Here is a 23,801-nt window from a genome sequence, read left to right on the forward strand (position 1 = left end):
AATATAACCTTTTACCTCATGAAATTATCTGTACTATTGCACTCATAAACATTCATGATTTGTATACTGTAACGTTTGTCTAACCTAACTTTAACTTATTTCTCCATGGTCTGACGTATTGTCTTGTACTCTAGTGGCTATGCTCAAAGTGTTCCTTAGTTTATAATCTTTCAAATTTCGGGTGTTGTCACTTTTTTAAATTAAAACATGCAAATTAGAGAGGTCAAATGTCAAATGTATGAAATGTATAAATGGGCCATATATCTGGAACCCCTTGGTCTATTCAAATAATTGTGGTGTCAAGATTACCAGGAGACACACATTTATATTTCTTCTAATGCAACTTTTTACATATAAACCTATGCCTACTAAGAATGTCTTTAAAAACTTGTCTTACACAATGTTCAGATATTGGCCTGCTTGTACTTAGCAAGAGAATATGGATTAAAATACCGTATTTTGAAAGAACGGTATTTTCTTGCCAACAGAAACGGGTTCACAAAAAACAACCAACTTTTAAAAATTTTAAAAACGGTTTATGTGGAGCAATAAATCCATGCAAGAACACGGTCCTTTTTTATTAAACTGATTCGAAGAAAACCGTTCTTTTGGGATTTTCCAATAGAAACAGGCCCAGATGTTTGGCCAACATGGAATTGTGATGAAGCATTTGTAATATTTTATTTGTAGTTTTTGTTTGACCACCCCAAAAAAGTATGAAAAATAATGTTTGTGTTTTATATCTAGCGCACTACCAGTTAATGTTGTAGATTTAAGATGGCTGAAGTTTAAAATTACAAACTTAACTGAAGTGTAGTGTGTTCAAGTGTATCTTTCCTGATAGAGTCAAAACAGGACAAATCAGCACATGAACAATATCATGTACTATAAAAATGCATTATCATGTATGAACAGCAAACACAATAAACTGGATAAAACAAACATTGACATCTTTGATAAAATCTAGTTTATTACAGAGCATTACATGCACACTGTTTCATATATATTTCATTATATATTAATAGCTTCTTGCTTATTACTTATATGTAACCAACAGGCGATAAATAAAAATGAATGTGTATGTGAAAGAAAATATGCATTGATTTTTTAGCATAATCCGCTATCAAGTTCAGTACATTTTTTTTTCAAATCATCTTGTATGTACAGTAAGCTGAAATTATTACAGTATTATTAGTAAGTAAATAAATTTATAATCTTTAAATGCTCAATACAATACTGTATAGTCATTTTGTACACATTTAAGTGTCTTATCACCACATAACTGTACATTTTCATATGCTCTCTTAGTGAAATGTTTCCTCTGCTTCTTCATCTGATTTTTCTGTTTATTATCTTAGGATATTTTATTAGTCATTTTGTGTGTAAAGCGCTTAGAAACATTATATTAGGCGCTATATAAGACCATTATTATTATGATTCTCCATAATAAAAAATAACAATTGAGTTTAAAGATAGTGTTAAATCCTGAAAACAAGTTGATATAGCATGATGGTTGTGAGATTTGTTACGGATTAATCACAGGTTACCTGTTATGCGGTGACATCAAAGAATCTATCAATCATACCACCAACTTGTTCTGGCTGATATTTTATATATTTTTCTGGATTTTTGGTAAAGTTTGTTCCTGAATACCTGTTAAAATAACAATAATTTTTGACAAAAAAATGTTATATATTTTAGAAGATTATTTCTCAATATTTTAATACGTTTACTTGTATGCTCTCATGCACCTAAAAGATTTCCCTTTTCACGTAATACAATAATTTTATTGTACTCTTGTTTTCTCAATTATTTATTTAATATTTACAGTATATGTACTAAATGGAGAAAAAGGTTAAAATTTTACTTGAATAAAAAAAATAAATACATTTTTATTAGATATAGATCAATATTAAATATACATTTTCAATGGATCCGAAAATGTTAATTTCTAACTAAAAATAAGAATAATTAAAACACAGAAACTATCACAAATGAGAAACTGATTGACTTGCCTTTCCATAAACGTCCTATAGGCATTGATAACGGTCACTTTATTTTCCTCTCTCAGCATTGCTCTTAGCTGCTCATCTGGTACAGCATAACATTTTTGTACTTTAAATAAATCTTCTAACTCTGTATTAAAACCCTGGAAAGAATATTTGTTTATTTAAATTAAATAATATATTACATTAGTAGGCAATTGTTTTAGGTTTGGTTTAGGTTTAATTATTTACTAGGGTAAGTTAGTTTAATGAGCACCTTTGGTGGGACTTACCTACAAGGCAGAAACATAAATAACATACCTTAAATTTATCCTTAATATGTTGCCTTTCACGGTCTTTTAGTTTCCCTCCGGCGTCTCGTTCTAGCACATACGGCCGATTGGCTTCATGTATTTGAGTTATCACTCGACTCCAACTAAAGAAAAACAAATAAATAAATTTTCACATTTGTGGAATCAACCAATCACATTCATATAATTTTAAGCTAGCTTTTTGTCGCCAATAATTATAATGATAGCGCCCTCATTGGCTCATTATGTAATTTACATACCTTTTTGTGTACTCCACTTTCTGATCTTTGATAATCTGTTCATAGTGACTTTCTACATCTGGATTTGAACACATTACAAGTTGAATTAAACCAGACCTAGCAGAAAATACATAATTTATAGTATTATAATGTTACGTACGTAATCACATAATTATATGAAGCTAAATTAAATGGTTTAACAAGTTTACAGCACAATAAATTCAACATACCTCAATTTTCGGCATGTAATACAATCAAAAGAATCCTATGTTTAAACCATTCAATTTAGTTATATACTAGCCCATATGAACGTTCACTCGGATATATGAAGCTAGTTTATTTATCAACATATTTTTATTTCACCAGACTGCCTTTTTAATTTGATAGAATCATACCTTTGTAATGATTTAAGTAGATAATGGTAGTTGTTGAGCAGAAAGATGGCACCGAGATACTGGTCGTTGTATGTCTTCGCTTTCTGGTCCAAGTTCAGTCCAAGAGCTCCTAAAACTTTTGCTGAAGATGAAAACAATATTAATTAGATAGTTTTATATTGTAGTGTAGTTGTATGATTATTATATAAACAGTCATAAATTCTCTATATTAAAAATTCATCTTGAAAATCAAACATTTTGGATAAGCAAAAGGATGTCCCAAATGATGCGGTTACTATCTAACCAATGGTTCATTCACTTTAATATTAAAAATTACTATCTATTTTTTTAAAATATATCTTTACCACCTTGACAACATATCCCTGTTACCCACCTATGTATGCAGCAACTAGCTTCTTTTTTGCTGTGTCTTCATTTCCTCTGGATAATATTGCATCTGAAGTAAATATTAAAAATCAACAGTATAATAATATTACCAAGGTTTAATAAATATTAAAAAAATGAAATAGAAGCTTGACGACATGGTAGAAAAAAGTAATAAAAAACAAACTATAAGTGCTATTATCACATATACCAAATGTTGTGCTCTACTCTGACGTAATTGGGCTTCATTCTAACCCCTAGGCGCCAGCGCAAGCTCGGTGGTCTAGAGGTATGAATGCCAGCCTAGTGATCAGGAGGCCGTGGCTTTGAATCCCATCCGAGAATTACTTAATTTTAATTTTTACTAAACTTAATTAATTTTTTTGCAAGTGTATAAAGTACAAATTACGTCAGAGTAGGGTAAAACATCTGACGCAAAGCTACTCCACACTAGTTACAAACAATGACACATAATAATATAATAATATCAACTTAATCAAATTTTTCCAATAATTTGAGAGTAATACCTTTTTGAGTTGATAGCATTGATGAGGTTGTATCAATAAACTCTTGTAAGTTCTCAAGGAATATAACAGCATTGCTGGTAAGTTCATGAACTGTACCATCTTTGGGCATATTAGACTTGTCTGGATCGTTCTTCACAATCTCAAAGAACTCGTCAAGGGCGTTGGATCCTGTTTGTTGCAAGGTTCGCATCAAATCAGGTAACTTGTGTCTAGTAGATGGCGCTGTACCCTGTAAAAAAAATAGAAATGTATACTAACTGTGTTTCAACAATAACAAAATGTGCATGTATGTTAAATCTGTTCTTATGTATGTAGAAACTTACAATCTAGCCCTTGGCTACAATTCGTTTGCTTCTTCAATAAGTGATAATAATGAAATAAGTTCACTCAACAAATTGTTGTAAAGATAGAGGTAGCCATTCATAATAAGGAATTAACATTGTACCTTGTACATTGTTATATATATTTTACAATTTAAAATTTGGTAACATTTATTTAACCAATAGTAAATAAAACAATTTGATTAATGTGACGTACATTTGAAGATGATATATATAGGATATAATAAGCAAAACAAAAATTGATCATATATTCTCATCGGTTTGGATCATAATTAGAAGTTCAAAAATGATGCAGGCACGTATACAATATAATATGAATAATTTGAAGTTATAAAGTTTGATGTTATTGAAGAAAGAAAAAAGTATTTTTCTCAAAAACAATAATCCCTTTGATATTAATTATAATTAGATAAAACGTTTAAAATGTTTCTTAAACAGCTGTTTTCTAATATATAAAATGTAAAATCAGTAAGTACATACAGTATGTTGAAATATCTAAAACATAAGTCATATAACATATAGCAACTTACCGTTAGCTGTTCATCAAACTCTGCTTTGCAAGCGTTAAGATGTTTCAAGACAGGAAATATTGACAACAATGCTGAAAATTCATGTTTTCCAATTGCACGCTTTGCATTTGAATTTATATTCTGGTAAAGAAAAACATTGTTGAATTCATAATATTTTGTATAATTTATACTTCAATTATATATCAAATATTTAGTATAAGTAGAAAATAAACTTTCACAATCTGTGTTTTTACTATCTTTGGAAAATAAACCTTAAATAACACAGATACTCCACCAATGTTGGAATGCTAAAAACCAAAAAAACTAAATATACTGGCTCTGAGACCCTGAATAATACAGTTTACAATGCAATGCAACAATGCCAGATTAACCACAAACATTGCCAAAATCAGACTTATTGAGGTTGACCCAAATGTCTCAAATTCTTCGTCAGTATTAAAAACACATTCAGAATAGCAACATTTCTGGAAAAGAGAGAGTTGACTGAATTGTAGAATAATCTTACTTCTCCATCTTGTGCAACCATGTCCATTGATCTATCAATGATCTTGTCAAAGGTCTTACGATGGTGTTCATATGGTATTATTGAGCTCATTAAAGATGCTTCACTCTAAATAAACAAAGTAAATGTTAATGTATGCATAAAAACAAACTGACTTCCACTATCATTAATAGTATATTTTTAAAAAAATTTTAATTAAAAAAAAAAACATTGTAAAATCAAACCAATTAAATATTAATAGTTAATTATTTTAACCTATAGAGATAACATACAATACAAATGTTTATTCATCAAATAATAATGTGAAAATAATGATAATGTACAATTGTTTAGAAATAAAAATGATGAAATGAGGCCTCAGGAAACAAGGAAGATTGGTAAGAAAGATACCCCAAATACTTTGGTTTTCTTAATAGAAGTTCAAGTTTTATAATAAACTAGAACAACTAGACAACAAAATGAGAAGATAATTGTTTTAACTTAGTTTACTAATCTAGTTGGGGAAAGTAAATTTATGAATTTCCTACTCTGTTTTATTTTTTTCATTAAATCTAAATCCATTTCCAAGATAATTAAAATGAAGCAACTTACTTGTATAAGTTTTAGAAGAGCTAGAAGACTGACTATAAATTGTTCAGTTTCAATATCCATGCTGGCCTCTTCTCTCATATCCACTGAAGGACTACTCAACGAACCTGGGCGCTTTGCTACAATGTTAAAAACATTCAACATTAAGGGGTTCTGTACAAATTAATGGAAAACTGCTGTATAAGCGATCATGAATAAGATAATTGTGCATACCGAAAAAACAGTGGTTGTTTGTACCCAGTGAATTAGTCAAATCCTGCAGTAAATTTAGTTAAGAAGTGAAAACATTGACAAACCTGATTCAAAACTGGCAATAAGTAAATAGGCTGAACTCTTTTTCATTATCCTGCAAATACAAAACAGGAAGCAAGAAGCAAAAAAATTGCATTAAAATATAACTTTTGGTTAATTTGTCATCTAGAAATGTAGAAAAGACAATAGACAGCAAATTAACTTACGGCTTAATGAGTGAAGAACGTTTAGTTGGGTCTTTTGATTTTCCCTTTAAATTCTGTAAAATGAATTAAAATTGTTAATGAATTCTTAAACCAACATTGATGGTAAGTTAATAATAGGTCAATCTTCAAGATAATATACATTTGGTATTTTAAGAGTTTTCAACAAAATGAATATTAAAAATATTTAATGACTTAATCAGCTTGTTACCATTGGCGATGACATAGCATGACCTGATGAAGCTGATCCTCCAGATTTTTTCATTAAATGGTCCTTAATGCCTTCAATTGACCTCTTGAGGGCGCTAGCACGGATAGAATGGTACACATCAATGAAGTCAAACGATTCTCCTGGACCTTGTAACCACTTGGCAATCAATGACAGCTCATCCACAGTCTTCTCTGTAACAGATATATTTTTAATAGAAAATATTTTGTGTTTTACCATTCTCACAATGTTTAACTTTGGCACACAAACGAATTCAGTGCACTCACACACCTGAGTGAAGTGTACTTAAAATATCTTTCACACAATTATCAAATCAGAGGTTTTACCAGGTCACCTTACGAGGAACAAGTGTTCATATTATATACTTCAATGTCAATTGCGGGATAGAACATTTGTCGACTTCTGTTTATGTACATCAACATCCAGTCAACATTACAGTACATTACAGTACAGTACATACAGAAAAGCCAAATCTGAGCTGAATTAATTCTTGTGTGTGAAAGGGGCCTTAGAGGCTGCTAACCTGGAAGATGTTCAAAAGCATGTAGTCCTTCATCTTCATCTTCTTCAATCAAGTCTAGAATCATGATAGCTGGTACTGGCTTACTGTGACGATTTAACAGACCACGAAACTCATTCTCAAGACTCTCTTTGCCCATTGTAAATTGCGAGTCCTAAGATAAAACATCAAGCATATACAGTAATAAGATTTTTTTTAAAGTAAGTAAAATTTGATGCTTTTTTTCGCTATAAACTACTAAATAACTTACAGCTTTAGCAAGTTCAGGACTCCCTGGATTGTTCTCCTTAAAATAATCCCTAGCTTCTTGAATTTCACCCATTTTACGCAAGTAATCTTCAATTCTTCCACTTGACCTAATTTAAAACAAAAAAAAACAAAAATGACATGATAATGCAATCTAGCTGGATATAGAGTACAGTAGTATCAGGCGTGGGATATTATATTTATTTTAACACTACTAGTACTACAGCATCCCTGGATGGTTTAGAAGTGAATTTTGTAGCACCCCTGCAATTTCCAAAAGACAAGGCCAGTATTATTAAACATTGAACTACAGTAATACTAATATAATATTTTTTATTATTATATTTTATTATTTTTTTCTTCATATACCCTTTTTTATGCCAAATAACAGTAATTAACTACAGCCACAAATACCTACCCCTCTTTTATGAATTGTTCAGCATCACGAACAACGTTGTGATAAGTAAGAACTTCATCAAACGCCTTCAAAGACTTCTCTACATCTAAAAGGTTGGTTAAGAACAGTATATTCATTCTTGCCTTATATGGTCTTTTTTTTATCGTCACTCATTTATTCATTCATCTTTTCATTTATTTATCAACAATTTCAATAATCAATAACTTTAACATAAATTGAATATTCAAGAAAATAAACTGTTGATAGGGCGACAAACTAGAAAGCAGAGCCTTGTCTTGTGAGGATCCTGGACAAACAACAAAAAGGTAATGCGTAATGCAAAATCGAGATAATATGACCACATGGCTTAGCTTAACAATAATAGTACAGTAATATAAACCGAAAGTTGATGAAAGAAGTATGACAATACACATAATAATCCTGATGTTAAGATTCAACATCACGATTATGGTACGGTATATATAATGAATCCTTTTACTTTTCATACTTTTTCTTTGTGTTTTTGTTATTTTTGTTGATATTAATAATTATTAACATTCTGTAGTAAGGATACTTGCTTGCAGATGTTGGAGGGCAACCGTTTCCATGTGAACAGGGAGGATGGTTTCTTCAAGTTTCTTAAGTCTGCTCTCAAATGAGGACAAGATACTAACCTGCAAAAAAAACACAAAAGTGTAAACTTTTTTTCTGTTGTAAATGTATGTATAATTTAAATAGCTAAGGTAACAAATAAATATTTTTTTTAAGTTAAAAAAACTTACCATACTTCTAGTAAGGTGATTGCTTTTATCAAGGTTTTCACGAATGAATGCCAAATCCTTCTGTTCCTATTTGAATAATTAAAATACCTGGATATTAAATAAAATATGCTACAGACTACAGCATAAATTAAACATACAGTGTTAGGCCTACTGTACTATATACTTTGTCATTTTGTGCAGATCATTTTAATAAAACCATTGTAATTGTACTAAGCATTTGAGACAAATTAATGAAGTTTAATAAATAAATTCCCTATATTTATAAAATAAATACAAAACAATAACATGTTTTCCTTACTTGTTCCAGTTTTTCATCTAATTCTACAATCTTTTGTGTTGAGTCTTCCATCTTCGCAATCATAAGATAATTTGGAGTAGAATTTTGTCGTCTGCCACTCATCTTGAAATATTTTTGTACAGTTTTTATTCTATTTCATTAATTATTACTATTTATTAGTTAGTATTTTAACTGATTTGTCTAGTAGTAGTAGACAAGGGCAAGGCTAATTAATAGCCTCTAAAATCACAGCATTCATACAGTATATCTGTTGTGGCTGTCATCGCCCTTCCGCCACACACACTAGGCTAGGCCTCTACGATCGACTACTAGGCGGGCCTTTGTAGGTCTCTATCTAGGCCTATACCGCCGGCTAGAGGGCCAGGCCTATATATGCACTTCCCGTTAGCAAGCCTAGAAAACTAAAATTGCTGTGGATATTTAATTCACTTCGATACTTCAATAATATTGAAACTTCTGATAGTTATAATTTAAACAGGAAACAAATTAAATATATAGCACAGAAAATTGGACGTTCTTCTTGCCTAGGCCAGCCCTTTCATTTCTTACTTTAGAGCTCCTATCCACTTCCTGTTTTCTACTTTTTGTCAACTCGTCAACTCATCGTTCAACGCGTTTGTTAAAATGTATCTCGCTTAATACTAGTGAGATTCTCAAACGATTATTAAATATGACATAATAATAAATAATCATTTGTACCAAGCGTTTATAATGATATTTATCCATTTTTTGTCTCATATAATTATATTTATTTTGGCCTCCTCCGCGTCACGTACAATCATCAAGTTGGACCACTTGGACGTCGATAAAAGTGAAAAACTTTCAACCAATCAGCTGCTGCTCGTCCAGAGTCAACGCGCACCACTGCCCAGCAACCGCAGAATACGTGCGCACTTTTGAGAGTTGTTGTTGCCATGAAGAATAGAATATATACGCACTGTGCGTCGGCCCAGTTACAGTTTTTGTTTTGTTTTTTAAAAGTCGCCGCCATGTCTACTCTAACAGCATGTGTTTGTTGAAAGAGAAATAAATCATTATTTTACAATGCCACGACTTTTCTTTCAACTCTTTATATTAATATTTGCCATAAATTATACAGTTTGGTGTGGTAAGTAAAGTAATTTTTAGTAAGGCCTTAATGATACTTACGTTTACTTAAGCAAATAACTAGAGAATTAAGTAGCCTAGGCCTAGCTAGGCCTGCCTAAGACTAAGAGGTAGGCAGACCATGCCTAGGCTAGGTAGGCTACAGTATTACTTGCTATAACAATCGTACATAGGCATGCCCCCTCTCACAATCGTTGTATGTGTGAGTCGAATGATGTTCCATATGTTTATGATACGAATCATACAAATGATTATACTCTGCTAATAAGAGGTTTATTAAACCGAAACTTGAAACTTGATTAAAAGGATGATAATAATTTATTTCCTAGGCTGTTTTTAAAAAACTGTGAAACAAATGTTCCCTTCGCAGGTTTCTCGTAGGCCTATGCCTAGCTTATTTAATTTGGCACACCGCAGTATTAAATGTTAGTTATTAGACCTACCCTAGGCTAGGCCCTATATAAAAATTGAAGTACGCCCTAGTAAATCTATCCATTTGATCCAAATAAACTTATATTTAGGCTAGTATTGTTTTGTTTCTTTTTGTGTGTAGACCCGCCATCGAGTGCTGCTACTTTTCGCATTCCCGCAGAATTGAGTAATGCGTTACAGTTGCTGAACCCACCTGACAGAACGCGCTTCATCACAGACTGCCTTCATATCAAACGCTACATGTGCTCCCAGGAAGAGGCTAGACACTATGTGTGGGGATTAGAAGAGTCAGATCAGTTTCAATTTAGTAACTTTTGGCACTGGTATCGATGTACAAAGACAGGACGTAAAGATGACTGCCCAGGTACGCTTCTCATTGATAATACTACGTAATGACAGGGCCTATTACAGAAAATAAACAAATCGATGTACTAAATAGAGAATTATATCGGACAAGTGTCATGTTTGTACAGTAGTGTCAACAATTTTAAGTCTATAAGAATAACTTCACAAATGTTATAAGTTCCATTTTAAAAGGCGTTCGGCGTTCAAATGATAGGCATGACGTACGTATGAATACTTCTACGCCTTGAATTTTATTGCGCGGTCATTTCGATTCAATTGGCTCATTTAATCAATTACGTTAAATAAATAAGTATTGGTATTCATATAGTTGACGGTGGATGGACTATTTGGAGTAAATGGGCACATTGTGACATTACATGTGGTCCGGATGGTATGAAATCACGATTTCGGACTTGCGACTCTCCAGAACCAAGTAATGGAGGCAGACAGTGTAGTGGTCAAACAACACAAATCACTAAATGCAATATCAAAATCGCTTGTCATCAAAATGGTACTGTATCATTCAACCTTCTTTGCAAAATAACTATTATCGTCTATTGACAATTCTTTCTTCTCTCCAGTTTGTAGAATAACAATTATAGTTTTCCAAACCGAGCTCACTAAAAATTTTTTATTCTTGCATTCTCAAATAAAAATGTCTTAATACAGTATTCCGCGCGCTCGAGCACACTCCCTCGCCGAGAATATCCGTTGACAATATAGATCTAGTTTCTTATCTTTATTAATGAAATTGTATTTTATAGATTCAGCAATTCTCTCGAAAGTCAGTGTAAATTATCTAAAGATGCTACACAGAAGTAACCCACAACTAAAGAACAAGTGTTTGTTATCTCATTGCAGCTATCAAGAAGTTGAAGACATTATAATAGAAAAGGAAGAAGCGGTACGTAACGTATTAGGACATATTTCTGAAATATTACCAAATTTGATAATGAAATTTGACATTGATAGTGAAGTATGCCATTCATCATAGTAAAACAAAATCGGTATTGAAATCAAAACATTGGAGTATGTTCTATCAGTTATGTATGACATTATATTAGAATCTTTCTGACCATTTCTAATAGGTTAAATTCCAAGCAATTCTTGACACGTTTTTCTTTTCAGGACAAATATTGGTCATACATTAACTGCTACAAACACTCAGAAGGATGTCCGGTTGACGGAAAATGGTCAGAATGGAGTGAATGGAGTAGATGTTCATCCAACTGTGGTAATGGTCATCGGTATCATATACGCTCATGTGATTCACCGCGTCCTCTCAATGCTGGAGAAATGTGTCCAGGAAGCTCGCTTGAAAAATCGCGTTGTTTTGAAAACAACTGTACGGAGACAGGTAATGTTACCATTAAACTTTATTTCGACACTATCAATCACGAAATCCAAAAGAACAATACTAAAACGATTAGAGAAATAATGTGTGTGGATGCAGTTTAAATGCTGATTTGCAGATAAAGTCAGACCGAATTTAGCTACAGTGAATCGTAGAGTTTCTCCTCTACCATGAAGAATAGAAAAACATTAAATAGTTCGTTAGTGTAGACCAGTTGACAAACTTCGGAAAAGTTAGCTTGTGTAGTCGACCAGTTGACAAACTTCGACAAAGTATGCTAGTGTAGTCGACCAGTTGACACACTTCGGCAAAGTTTGCTAGTGTAGTCGACCAGTTTACACACTTCGGCAAAGTTTGCTAGTGTAGTCGACCAGTTGACAAACTTCGGCAAATGTTTCTAGTGTAGTCGACGAGTTTGCAAACTTCGGCAAATGTTTCTAGTGCAGTGTAGTCGACGAGTTTGCAAACTTCGGCAAATGTTTCTAGTGTAGTCGACCAGTTTACAAACTTCGGCAAATGTTGCTAGCGTAGTCGACCAGATTACAAACTTCTGCAAAGTACACACTTCGGCAAAGTTTACTAGTGTAGTCGACCAGTTGACAAACTTTGGCAAAGGTTGCTAGTATAGTCGACCAGATTACAAACTTCTGAACATTTTCTAGTGTAATCGACCAGTTGACAAACTTCGGCAAAGTTTGTTAGTGTAGTCGACCAGTTGACAAACTTCAGCAAAGTTTACTAGTGTAGTCGACCAGTTGACAAACTTCGGCAAAGTTTACTAGTGTAGTCGACCAGTTGACAAACTTCGGCAAAGTTTACTAGTGTAATCGACCAGTTGACAAACTTCGGCAAAGTTTACTAGTGTAGTCGACCAGTTGACAAACTTCGGCCAAGTTTGCTAGTGTAGTCGACCAGTTGACAAACTTCAGCAAAGTTTGTTAGTGTAGTCGACCAGTTGACAAACTTCGGAAACGTTTGGTAGTGTAGTCGACCAGTTGACAAACTTCAGCAAAGTTCGCTAGTGTAATCGACCAGTTTACAAACTTCGGCAAAGTTAGCTGGTGTAGTCGACCAGATGACAAACTTCGGCAAAGTTTGCCAGTGTAGTCGACCATTTGACAAACTTGAGCAAAGTTTGCTAGTGTAGTCGACCAGTTTACAAACTTCGGCAAAGTTAGCTGGTGTAGTCGACCAGTTGACAAACTTTGCTAACGCAGTCGACCAATTGACACACTTCGGCAAAGTTTGCTAGTGTAGTCGACCAGTTTACAAACTTCGGCAAAGTTTGCTAGTGTAGTCGATCAGTTGACAAACTTCGGCAAAGTTTGCTAGTGTAGTCGACCAGTTGACAAACTTCGTCAAAGTTTGCTAACGTAGTCGACCAGTTGACAAACTTCGGCAAAGTTTGCTTGTGTAGTCGACCAGTTAACAAACGTCGGCAAAGTTTGCTTGTGTCATGTAGTCGATCAGTTGATAAACTTCGACAAAGTTTGCTAGTCGACCAGATTACAAAAGTGTGGACTAGGCTTTATAACATATGAAACGTGCTTTTGCCGTTTTCTTGTCTTCACAGTGGGAGTACACTTTTCACCTTGGTCTCATTGGTCCCATTGCTCTGTGACTTGTGGTGAAGGTGTCCGACAATCGATACGACGTTGCGTTGGTGACGGGGCGTGCGTATTAGGCGATGGCACGACAAAAGATATTATCATCAAAGAAGTTCCATGTCAGATTACAAGTTGTCAACGTAAGGAACTACATTTCTTGTCATTATCGTCTCCGTCATTTACTATAATTAGATGATAAAGAGATCATCTACATTTTGTGTTATAAAATGTATCATTGATAAAACCGTGTAATAGTACCGTCGAATGCAAATTAAAGTTTCCTTCAGTTTCTATGTGTTACCACAGTTACATATGAATTATAGAGCAAGAATGTGTTGACCAAAACTCTCTTTTTAAATTGTTTAACTAGGACAAGGAGGATGGAGCGAATGGTCTCAATGGAGCATGTGTACATCAATATGTGGATGGGGTGAACGAGTTCGCGTGCGGACTTGTACAAATCCGACACCGGTTGGATCAAACAGGTTATGTGAAGGGGAACCGTTTGGGAAAGAGAGGTGTAATCATATGGAAGCATCGTGTCCTATAAATGCAACCCAGGTCGTTAAACAACAAGGTAAGCGTTGAAAAGGTTTTTATATTGCTTGAAATATTTTAGGTTGTCAGTTTCTTACAGAATAAAAGACAAATTTCTAAACACTATTATTTGTGTATACGTTGTATAATTGTTAGAATATAGCAAGTGGAGCCGATGGACCTCTTGCAGAACAACTTGTGCCGGTGGAACCATGTTACGCCATCGGACTTGCGTTGACGATGGAACAAATACCACGTGTAGTGGTCCGCTTTACGATGTTGCAGTGTGCAATGGCCACATTCCATGCGTCGGTATGTAAGCTTAAACTTAGTTCCCACACTAGAGACGCAACACAAGTACGTAACGCAACGTAGGTGATTTGACCAATCACAAGCGATATTCGAACTGTAATTCATATTTTCCCGCGATTGTGGGAAGAGATCCAAGACGAAGTCAAGAACTCATTTTTAATGGATAATTTTCCTACATTTTTGTTCAAACTTAAAATGAATTTCTACTCTGAGTAAAGTGTTTTTACTTTTCTGCTTGTTTTTGTATTTTTATTTATTTTTTTTCCTTTGTGTTTCCTGCCACTTACTTTGTAGTTGTTTGTTTGTTGTTGTTGTTGATAGGCAATCAAGAATAAGAATAAGATAGAGCGAGACTAGAATGTATTGATAAATAGAATTGTTTATTAGGGTGGCGATATTCTCTGAAAGATTTTAATTTTGTCGTTTGCTAATGTAGTATAACAGTGTTAAAAACAGTAGTATTCATTTGATCTATTTTGTTGACAGTTAACGGGGGTTGGTCTGAGTGGACGAAGTGGACAGTTTGTTCGAAAACGTGTAATTCTGGTTTTGCCGAAAGATACAGAATGTGCGCCAATCCGAGACCTGCCTTTGGAGGAGCGATTTGTAGCGGCAATAGTACACAACGTATGGAATGCCAAGACTCTCCTTGTCCAGGTAAATATCAGATCTTTCCAATTCAATATAACCTGCTATTTCGAACAAGCCCCAGTATTCATATCCGACTTCAAATAGGCCTACGTCAGTTCAAAATAAATTTAAAAAACGTTCAGATTTGTTTATAGATTTTAAATTAAGAAAGTAAAACATACCCCACTCAATTAATTATTCTTACAACCTTTGTGTTTACTATTGTTACAATCATTTTTTAAAGAAATATCTTGGGCTGAATGGGGAAATTGGACACAGTGTACGAAATCTTGTGGTGGTGGAACTACCAATCGTAGACGAGTGTGCTTGGCTCAAGATGATGTAGTGAGTGTGGCGAGATGTGGTGGAGAGTATAAACAACTTGGTGTCTGCAGTCTTCACCCTTGTCCAGGTAAGTATTTAAGGAATTTTGCTCTTGTGTTCGGCAAGCCACATTTAATCCCAGTTTTTCCATTTTTATGAAGAAAATGATTGTTACACCATTATTATCAATATAACGTGTGTTCTTATATAACCCTCAATGATTTTAACATATTCAATCAGTTGATGGAAATTGGGCAAATTGGAATGCATGGCGACCATGTAAATCTTCGTGTGGTGAAGGTATTACATCAAGAGATCGTACTTGTACGAATCCAGCACCTACTGGTAATGGAAACCTATGCGATGGTTATGGAACAGAATCCAGACACTGCTACAAACAGCCATGCGCACAAGGTAATTATCAACCATTGCTAACAATCATAATCACAGTATTCAGAACTTTCCGTGAACAACTTTAGTTGTAGACTAAAGAAGCAGATACTGGTCCAATGCATTCACGTGAATCGTGCATGCGTACTTACAGTATGTACTTCCATCTACGTTTTTATGGTTTCTCACTAAGAGTCAACCACTCTAATAATATCCTGGTTATGTGCATTATGAGAAATGCCTTTTACGGCTCAGCAATGGATGCAAACTGGGGATTTTTTTAATGTGCACGTATTACCAGTTTGTGGTCCATGGGCTTTTGTATTTTCATTGTATTGTTTTATTATTTAATTATGTATATTAGTTTAAGAGCTTTGTATTTGTAATGCTGTATATGTACATTTAAATACGAAATAAAGAATAAATGAAATGAATGAATTTGTGATGCGCAACGCAACCAATTATCACAATTATGGACAAATAATCACAGCATCCAAACGTCAGATATTGGTTAGTACCAAGGGAAACTATTACTATAACTGTCGGTAGGCCTAATACGTCACCATCAATTTTGTCTGACTTTCTTAGAACACCAACAGGAAATGAGACTGTTTAATGGCAAATCGTTCATAATGTACACAAAGTACGGGTATCCATCAAAACAAGTTCTTATGTATCTGCGACTTCTGCCAGAATCTGCAGACGGTTTGATTGTTATGAAACGCCATGATTACTATAACCGTCAATTGGTTTACGTCAGCTTGGTGGGTGGGTGTGTCTATCTCTATGCTAAGGTTGGATCAGCAGAACTCAAAGTGGTTGGTCATCCAGTGGAGGTTAGTTTTGTAAACAAAATTGAGTGCGTGTAATGCGTCGAATAGAGATTTTTTAATTACATCATTCTAAAGCCTGTTTCCACTGTTAAATCGTCGGTTTATACTCATTTTCCATCTTCCACATCATTTCTGCGACGAATTCTAAGTTCCTTGAGTTTTTCGTGATTAAAAATTCGACTAGTAGTAGAAAGCAGGTTTTAAACTAAACTAAGTTAGTACAGTATATAATTAATTCATACCGTATCACAGCATTAAGCTATACTTGTATAATTACATAAGTTCAAAATATTTTTTAAATCGATTTCGTATACCATACAGCTTTTTAAATGGAACACAATACAAGTTTCTATTACCGGGAACCTGGGACATGTGCGACTAAATGACAAATATACAAAGACAAGTAATTTTACTAAAAAGATAACAGAGTTTGTTGACTACGATCTTCCTGTATACCTTGGTGGATGTATGCCTCATCTGTACCCACATGTAGATAGCAAAGCAACAGGTAAACTTTAAACTTGTACCACGAACCAGAAAAGATTTTAACTGAAGCATCAAATTTGAAACAGAAGCTGTAAGATAGATTTAAACAAATGCACAGTACATTGATCCAATACACAGTGTTAACGAAACATTGTATTCGATTTGTATTAGCAGCATAGATTAGAGACAAATATTACGAAGTTAGTTATAGTAATGAAACTTATTTCTTGTATTGTGTTTAGTGTGGTCGGGGTTCGTAGGAAAGATCGCCAAATTTACAATGAACTATAAGTTGATGAGTTTGTTTGAGGATAAGATATATTGGCATGGAACATCAAACATACCGTACACGAGCTTGAACAGCGACAGAGATCTAATAGGTAAGAACACATTACTTCCACGTTATCGTTCCCAAACCAATCATAGTTAACTCCAATAACTAACTTATTTGATGACGTATTGTTTGTCACAGACATTATGGCAACACCTATTGAATTCAATGGAGAACAATTTTCAACAATTACACTAAATGATGACGGACATTTACGGAACATACAAGCGATCGTCAGCGCTCAAGATTCAGAAGGTCTTCTAATACATTGTAACGGGTCCGTCTCCGGCTCTTTTATGTCAGTGAAATTGAACAAAAATAAAATCGTTCTTTCTTTGAACCTGGGTGAAAGAAAGTTGGAGATTGAGAGAGATCTTGAAGAGGTAGGGACCGGTAGTATTATATTTGTAACAATGCCTTTACATTTGGGCTAACAACTTAATATAATAATAAATAAATATAATATAAATTCTTTATTATTCTTTTATTTATAAGAACATAACAATTCTATTTCTCTTTTCACATTTGTTCACTTCATGTTACAATCTATACTCAACTTGCCACTCTAACCATTTCTTTCTTTAGACTAAAACATGGATGATCGTTGATATACAAATTGAGCCAAACCAGGTTTCTCTACGAGTCAACAAAGAGCCTGCATCTCAACTATCCGGCCAAGACTTGCGGTTTACTCCGTCAAACAAAATCTACATCGGGGGCTTACCACCATGGGTAGGTTCGGATCCAAAACAAGGCGATATTGTGGGATTTACTGGGCATATTTATAAAATGAAACTGAACGATGTAGGATACTTGATGGCAGATATGCTAAAGCAGTCCTACGATAGAAGTGTTGATTCGTCATCGGCCACACTAGCTGGTGAGTATTTCTTGTTTTCAATCGATTTGCGACCTAGACCTAGAATTCATCACAAAGAATCGTCTCTCCACATGGCATGATGCGTTGCCGTCATCAGCGAGACCGTAGAAAAGAACACTTTTTGAAAACTGTATTGAACATTGGTGTTAAATTGAAAAAAAAATGTAATTTCTTAATGTAGCAAACTTTCAAGAACATTATGTAATCCATGGGGCAAGTGTTCAACTAAGGTGCAGAAATACAGAACACGAACACGGCGTTGAGATAGTTTGGCTGAAGGAAAACCAGTTCGTCGATCCAGCGGCTGAACACATTCGACTTGAAAATGATGTAAGAAAGATGATCTTACTTGTTTTTCTTCCTGCTAAACCAGTTTTATTACATCGTATCTAGATATATTATGACCTTTTGATTTGTTTGGCATTGTGTTAATGTAGAACCCAGTATTACCAAACACAACAATTCTTCATCTTCATCACATTGACGAAAGGGCGCAGGGTTTGTATGCCTGTCAGTTTCGGTTTTCCGATAGGGCTGAGATCCATCAAGCGCTTGCCGTTTCGATCGTTGAACCACATGGTGAGTAGGGCCTACAATACAACTTTAGTTGACACACGTTTGGTCAAAGTTTATATAGCAAATTTGCAAGGTAGTGTATTTTTATTTGGAAACTAGAGCAAGCTCCTAGTTTGTCAAGAAATAATTTTCCAAGGTTTTTTTTCTCTTTTGTGGCGTGAACCACCACTTTCATTCTTTCATATCATAATTAAATACATTACAAATAATCAGTAATATCTGTCTTCATAATGTTATTTCTTTAATTATATTGTTTTCCTCCTTTTTTCCGTTCCGTATTTTTATTTTATTTTATTTATTCAACTTCTCACTAACTCTGTTGGGACGGTCCAGTCCCGATTGTGTGACAGTGGCTGTGTTTGTGTGGACTAGTACACAGGGGTAACTCCTAATCGTCTCGAAAGATGTATAGCTATAGGTTAAATAGCTAACGATCTTAACAAGACTATGGAATCTTCGTAACATTACCCAGTAAACTAATAATACACATTTGATGTGGTAGCTATTCTTTGACAAATTCAAATTTCGTACACTTCTTTAAAGTGCACATGAGCTATGTGTACACTGGACCTACGGTTTATAGTCCTTATCCGAGAAGACTCGTTCTACCAGAACCATGGAGCGAGTGAGACTCGAACCCTTGCCGATGTTATGGCTACGTAATTACGGTTCCAGTGTCTTAACCGCTCGGCCACCACTCACTCGTGGTGTAGTGTAGAACAGTTGACCACGGCAAACTACCAAAAATACAATGGGAAAGTTTGCTAGTGTACGAAATTTGTATTTGTCAAAGAATAGCTACCACATGCAAATGTGTATTATTAGTTTACTGGATAATGTTACGAAGATTCCATAGTCTTGTTAAGATCGTTAGCTATTTAACCTATATGTTTATTTTGTTTATTTTTTGCCGCGTAGTCAGTTATAATAATAATATCACTAGAAATATTTTTGTTTGTAGACGTACTAGCACGTACATTAACAGAATGGAAGATATCCGTCGGAGTATTTTTCGCCGCTGTCGTCATCGCCATAGTGATGACGAGTAGTATATCCTGCATTATGTATCTTTGTCGAAGGTATTTGTTAGACGTACATTAAACCAAATAACTTCCTCCACACTTCCACAACACATCGATGCTTTATTGTCGCTTGATGCTTAGAGTAGTCTTACTTAGTAGTAGTTTACTCTTAAACTCCACCCCAACTAATTTCACTCATAATTACACGCATCGACGAATATCAATGAAACAGTCTGAAGCTTACCATATTTTCAAACAGCCTGACGTAATTCTATCAAACTACAATTTTTTATTTACCTTATTATATTAGGCAAGATGTATGTTTTTTTGTTTTTATTAGACCCTACTACGTTAAAAACGTAATACACACCATTCTGGATTACCTTGGTTTTGGCAGTCCACTTCGAATGACTCTTGCTGATTTTCGACAAATTGACAGAACGTACTTTGATGGACAAGTTGATATAAAAAACGAGAAGATACGATTGGATGAAGAGCTTGAATTTTCCCATCAGGATGAAAGACAACCATCTCAAAAGAATTTCAGACGAAAGCTGAGAGAAAAGAAAGAGCTCATGTTGAAACAATTGACGGGTAGGAAACGTATTGATGATTGCCGTGTGTCCCAATCTGGTACACGGTACACCACTGTAACATATTCGGAAACTGAAGAAGATATGGAAGGATACATGGTGCCGATTTATGCCAATGTGTATAATGGTGATCTGGACACAACACCAGATGGGAACTCTCAACCAGGAGAATCAGTCGACCTAATAGAAAATGGTAACAATTCCGGGGCATCAGGTAGAATACACCATCAGGAAATATCACCAAGAGATTATGAAGGTGTCGAAGATGTCATTGTAAATGATTCATCAGGCGAAGAGGATCATCAGATACATCACACAAGCAGCAGGTATATGACGTATGAAAATGTTTATGCCGAAAGTGTAAATCAAGATGCCGATGATGTTACATTTCAACTATCTTATCCAGTGAGCACGGACAGTCTATTGGAAGAGATTTCAAAAAATATATCTCAACAAAACATACATGATTCTTTTAAAATATCTGAAACGTTGTCAGGCTATAGGGACACTGGTAACGCGTTGTTATGCCATGATGAGGAACTTGGTAACGCGTCGTCAACTAAAGAAACATGCGAGAATAATACTGAACGATCTCATACAGAAGAAATGGCTCAAGTTCCGCTTACTACAAACGTTTCCCGACATACACAAAACAGTACAGAAGAAATGGCTCAAATTCCACTTACTGCAGACGTTTCCCGACATACACAAAATAGTAAAGAAGAAATCAACCAAACTCCACTTACTGCAGACGTTTCCCGACATACAAAAAATAGTAAAGAAGAAATCAACCAGGTTCCACTTACTGCAGACGTTTCCCGACATACACAAAACAGTAAAGAAGAAATCAACCAAACTCCACTTACTGCAGACGTTTCCCGACATACACAAAATAGTAAAGAAGAAATCATCCAGGTTCCACTTACTGCAAACGTTTCCCGACATACACAAAACAGTACTGAAGAAATGGCTCCAGTTCCACTTAGTGCAAACGTTTCCCGACATACACAAAACAGTACAGATGAAATGGCTCAAGTTCCGCTTATTGCAGGCGTTTCCCGACATACACAAAATAGTACAGAAGAAATGGCTCTAGTTCCGCTTATTGCAGACGTTTCCCGACATACACAAAACAGTAAAGAAGAAATGGCTCAAGTTCCACTTACTGAAGAAGTTTCCCGACATACACAAAACAGTACAGAAGAAATGGCTCAAGTTCCGCTTACTGCAGACGTTTCCCGACATACACACAACAGTACAGAAGAAATGGCTCAAGTTCCGCTTACTGCAGACGTTTCCCGACATACACACAACAGTACAGAAGAAATGGCTCAAGTTCCGCTTACTGCAGACGTTTCCCGACATACACAAAATAGTACAGAAGAAATGGCTCAAGTTCCACTTACTGAAGACGTTTCTCGATATACACAAAACCGTACAGAAGAAGTCAACCAAGTTCCGCTTACTGCAGACGTTTCCCGACATACGCAAAACAGTACAGAAGAAATGGCTCAAGTTCCACCTATTGCAGACGTTTCCCGACATACACAAAACAGTACAGAAGAAATGGCTCAAGTTCCACCTATTGCAGACGTTTCCCGACATACACAAAACAGTACAGAAGAAATCAACCAAGTTACGCTTACTGCAGACGTTTCCCAAACACGTAATAGTACAGAAAATATACAAATAAGAAATGATACTAGAAGCAGTGACACTACAAACGACACTGATTTCCATTTTAAAAGTAGGGCATTGCAATTGGCAGATCTTCTGTTTGCGAATGGCCTAACCCCACCTATGAAAGAATCCCAACTAAGTACGCATGCTGTAGATTCTGATGACGACGGAGATACCGACGAAGAATACGTTGATACGCACGAATAATCTGTTATTTCGTAATGTTTCGGAATGTTTACAATTGTGTATCCAATATATATGTATGTATTACTGCTATTTTATTAAATTTTAGAAAAGGCATTCATCTTCTTTTTTTATTCGTACCTTTACATGAATTATTAAAGTGCTTCTACTCTGTTATAATTGATAGTGATGGGCAGGGATGGGGTGAATAAGGTAGGAATGGTATGGCGGTGATCCTTTTATTAGTATACCTTTAGAAACGGCATTCATCTTCTTTTTTTATTCGTACCTTTACATAAATTATGAAAGTGCTTCTACTTTGTTAGCATTGATAGTTATGGGCAGGGATGGGGTGAATAAGATAGGAATGTTATGGCGGTGATCCTTTTATTAGTATACCTTCTTTAGAAACGGCAATCATCTTCTTTTTTTATTCGTACCTTTACATAAATTATGAAAGTGCTTCTACTTTGTTAGCATTGATAGTTATGGGCAGGGATGGGGTGAATAAGGTAGGAATGGTATGGCGATGGTCCTTTTATTAGTACCTTTAGAAACGGCATTCATCTTCTTTTTTTAAGAGTCACTTTTACATAAAATAATTATGAGTGCTTCTACTCTGTTATCATTGATATTGATGGGGTGAATAAGGTAGGAATGGCATGGGATGACATATTTTGTTTAGCAGGGAAGCATGTTTATTAACGTTATGCAACCGGACAAAACATCTATCATGGCGGTGTGGTGACGTTATCAGGACTCTTTATTCAAATTGTCACAGTAATTGTATTTCCATGTAGATCGCATTATATAATAATAATAATCTATTTTTTCTGTTAAGTTCCATGCTTTTAACTCAAAATGCATAACTGATTCCTAAACTACGGATTTACTGGGAATAGCTTGAGAGGCAGAATCTCACGTACCGTACCCGGCCGTCATAGGCTGGTGCGTTACAAATTATGTACTATTATTAATTGTTCATGAACGTTTGCCCATATACATTTTTAAATTATTATTTCACACACATCCAACAAGTAACTCGCCAACAGGGTAGATAGGCCTACACGTAAGGAGTGAATTACATCCATAATGCATTGCACAGGTCAGGATTGAACACTGGACCTTCAAATGGCAAGCCACACGTTAATCACCAAGCTATAAACTTTGTTTGTATTTTCATGACCAATACAAAACGTTTATGATGAGTGTCTGTCACCTATGAAAAAAAAGCAATGAACGCAAACTGAAATTTAAAAACTCGGTCTACATATCTAAAATAGCAATAATCTTTAAATCGGTTAAGCAAAACGTTTGTGTAGGAGCTATTTAAAGTACAACTTCTGCAAACACTTTTTGAAGTGTGACGTGTGTGTATATAACTGAATTAGTAAAGAACAATGTATTTACTTCAAAGTGCGTTGGCTACAGGCTTTTGAACTACTGTTTGCGTAATATCTCCAGAGAGTCG

At 34.8% G+C, this 23,801-nt stretch overlaps 2 protein-coding genes across 2 annotated transcripts; one reads left to right on the plus strand and one right to left on the minus strand.

Moving 5' to 3' along the window:
* Positions 1 to 993: 993 nt before the first annotated feature.
* Positions 994 to 9,249, minus strand: LOC144841390 (exocyst complex component 7-like). Its single transcript, XM_078697713.1, has 19 exons — positions 8,709 to 9,249; positions 8,411 to 8,476; positions 8,203 to 8,302; positions 7,650 to 7,734; positions 7,236 to 7,341; positions 6,989 to 7,139; positions 6,448 to 6,638; positions 6,240 to 6,292; positions 6,078 to 6,127; positions 5,785 to 5,900; positions 5,197 to 5,301; positions 4,692 to 4,811; positions 3,821 to 4,049; positions 3,304 to 3,366; positions 2,931 to 3,051; positions 2,557 to 2,652; positions 2,307 to 2,421; positions 2,016 to 2,149; positions 994 to 1,653 (listed from the first exon to the last, which is right to left on the minus strand). Exons 1-19 carry the CDS (start codon positions 8,808 to 8,810, stop codon positions 1,551 to 1,553), a joined length of 2,106 nt encoding a protein of 701 aa, XP_078553839.1. The 5' UTR covers positions 8,811 to 9,249; the 3' UTR covers positions 994 to 1,550.
* Positions 9,250 to 9,694: 445 nt separating this feature from the next.
* LOC144839200 (uncharacterized) lies at positions 9,695 to 22,354 on the plus strand. The gene is made up of 20 exons (XM_078694515.1): positions 9,695 to 9,816; positions 10,369 to 10,611; positions 10,921 to 11,103; positions 11,357 to 11,496; positions 11,721 to 11,949; positions 13,520 to 13,693; positions 13,924 to 14,130; positions 14,247 to 14,402; positions 14,889 to 15,059; positions 15,277 to 15,444; positions 15,597 to 15,770; positions 16,335 to 16,582; positions 16,901 to 17,087; positions 17,308 to 17,445; positions 17,538 to 17,779; positions 17,982 to 18,276; positions 18,458 to 18,606; positions 18,714 to 18,855; positions 19,814 to 19,931; positions 20,215 to 22,354. Exons 1-20 carry the CDS (start codon positions 9,753 to 9,755, stop codon positions 22,352 to 22,354), a joined length of 5,568 nt encoding a protein of 1,855 aa, XP_078550641.1. The 5' UTR covers positions 9,695 to 9,752.
* The last annotated feature ends 1,447 nt before the right edge of the window (positions 22,355 to 23,801 follow it).

The sequence above is a fragment of the Antedon bifida genome, chromosome 4 (genome assembly GCF_963402885.1).
Source record: "Antedon bifida chromosome 4, ecAntBifi1.1, whole genome shotgun sequence".
NCBI classification, from domain to species: Eukaryota; Metazoa; Echinodermata; class Crinoidea; order Comatulida; family Antedonidae; genus Antedon; species Antedon bifida.

Bases quoted from the DNA above. Each gene is read 5' to 3' on its own strand.
- LOC144841390 (XM_078697713.1), bottom strand. From the start codon at position 8,810: ATGAGTGGCAGACGACAAAATTCTACTCCAAATTATCTTATGATTGCG. The intron at 5,302-5,784 runs GTAAGTTGCTTC...TTGTTTATTTAG, and splicing joins CTCTTCTAAAACTTATACAA to AGTGAAGCATCTTTAATGAG. The intron at 3,367-3,820 runs GTATTACTCTCA...TATTTACTTCAG, and splicing joins AATGCTATCAACTCAAAAAG to ATGCAATATTATCCAGAGGA.
- LOC144839200 (XM_078694515.1), top strand. From the start codon at position 9,753: ATGCCACGACTTTTCTTTCAACTCTTTATATTAATATTTGCCATAAAT. The intron at 11,497-11,720 runs GTACGTAACGTA...TTTTCTTTTCAG, and splicing joins TAATAGAAAAGGAAGAAGCG to GACAAATATTGGTCATACAT. The intron at 11,950-13,519 runs GTAATGTTACCA...TTGTCTTCACAG, and splicing joins AAACAACTGTACGGAGACAG to TGGGAGTACACTTTTCACCT.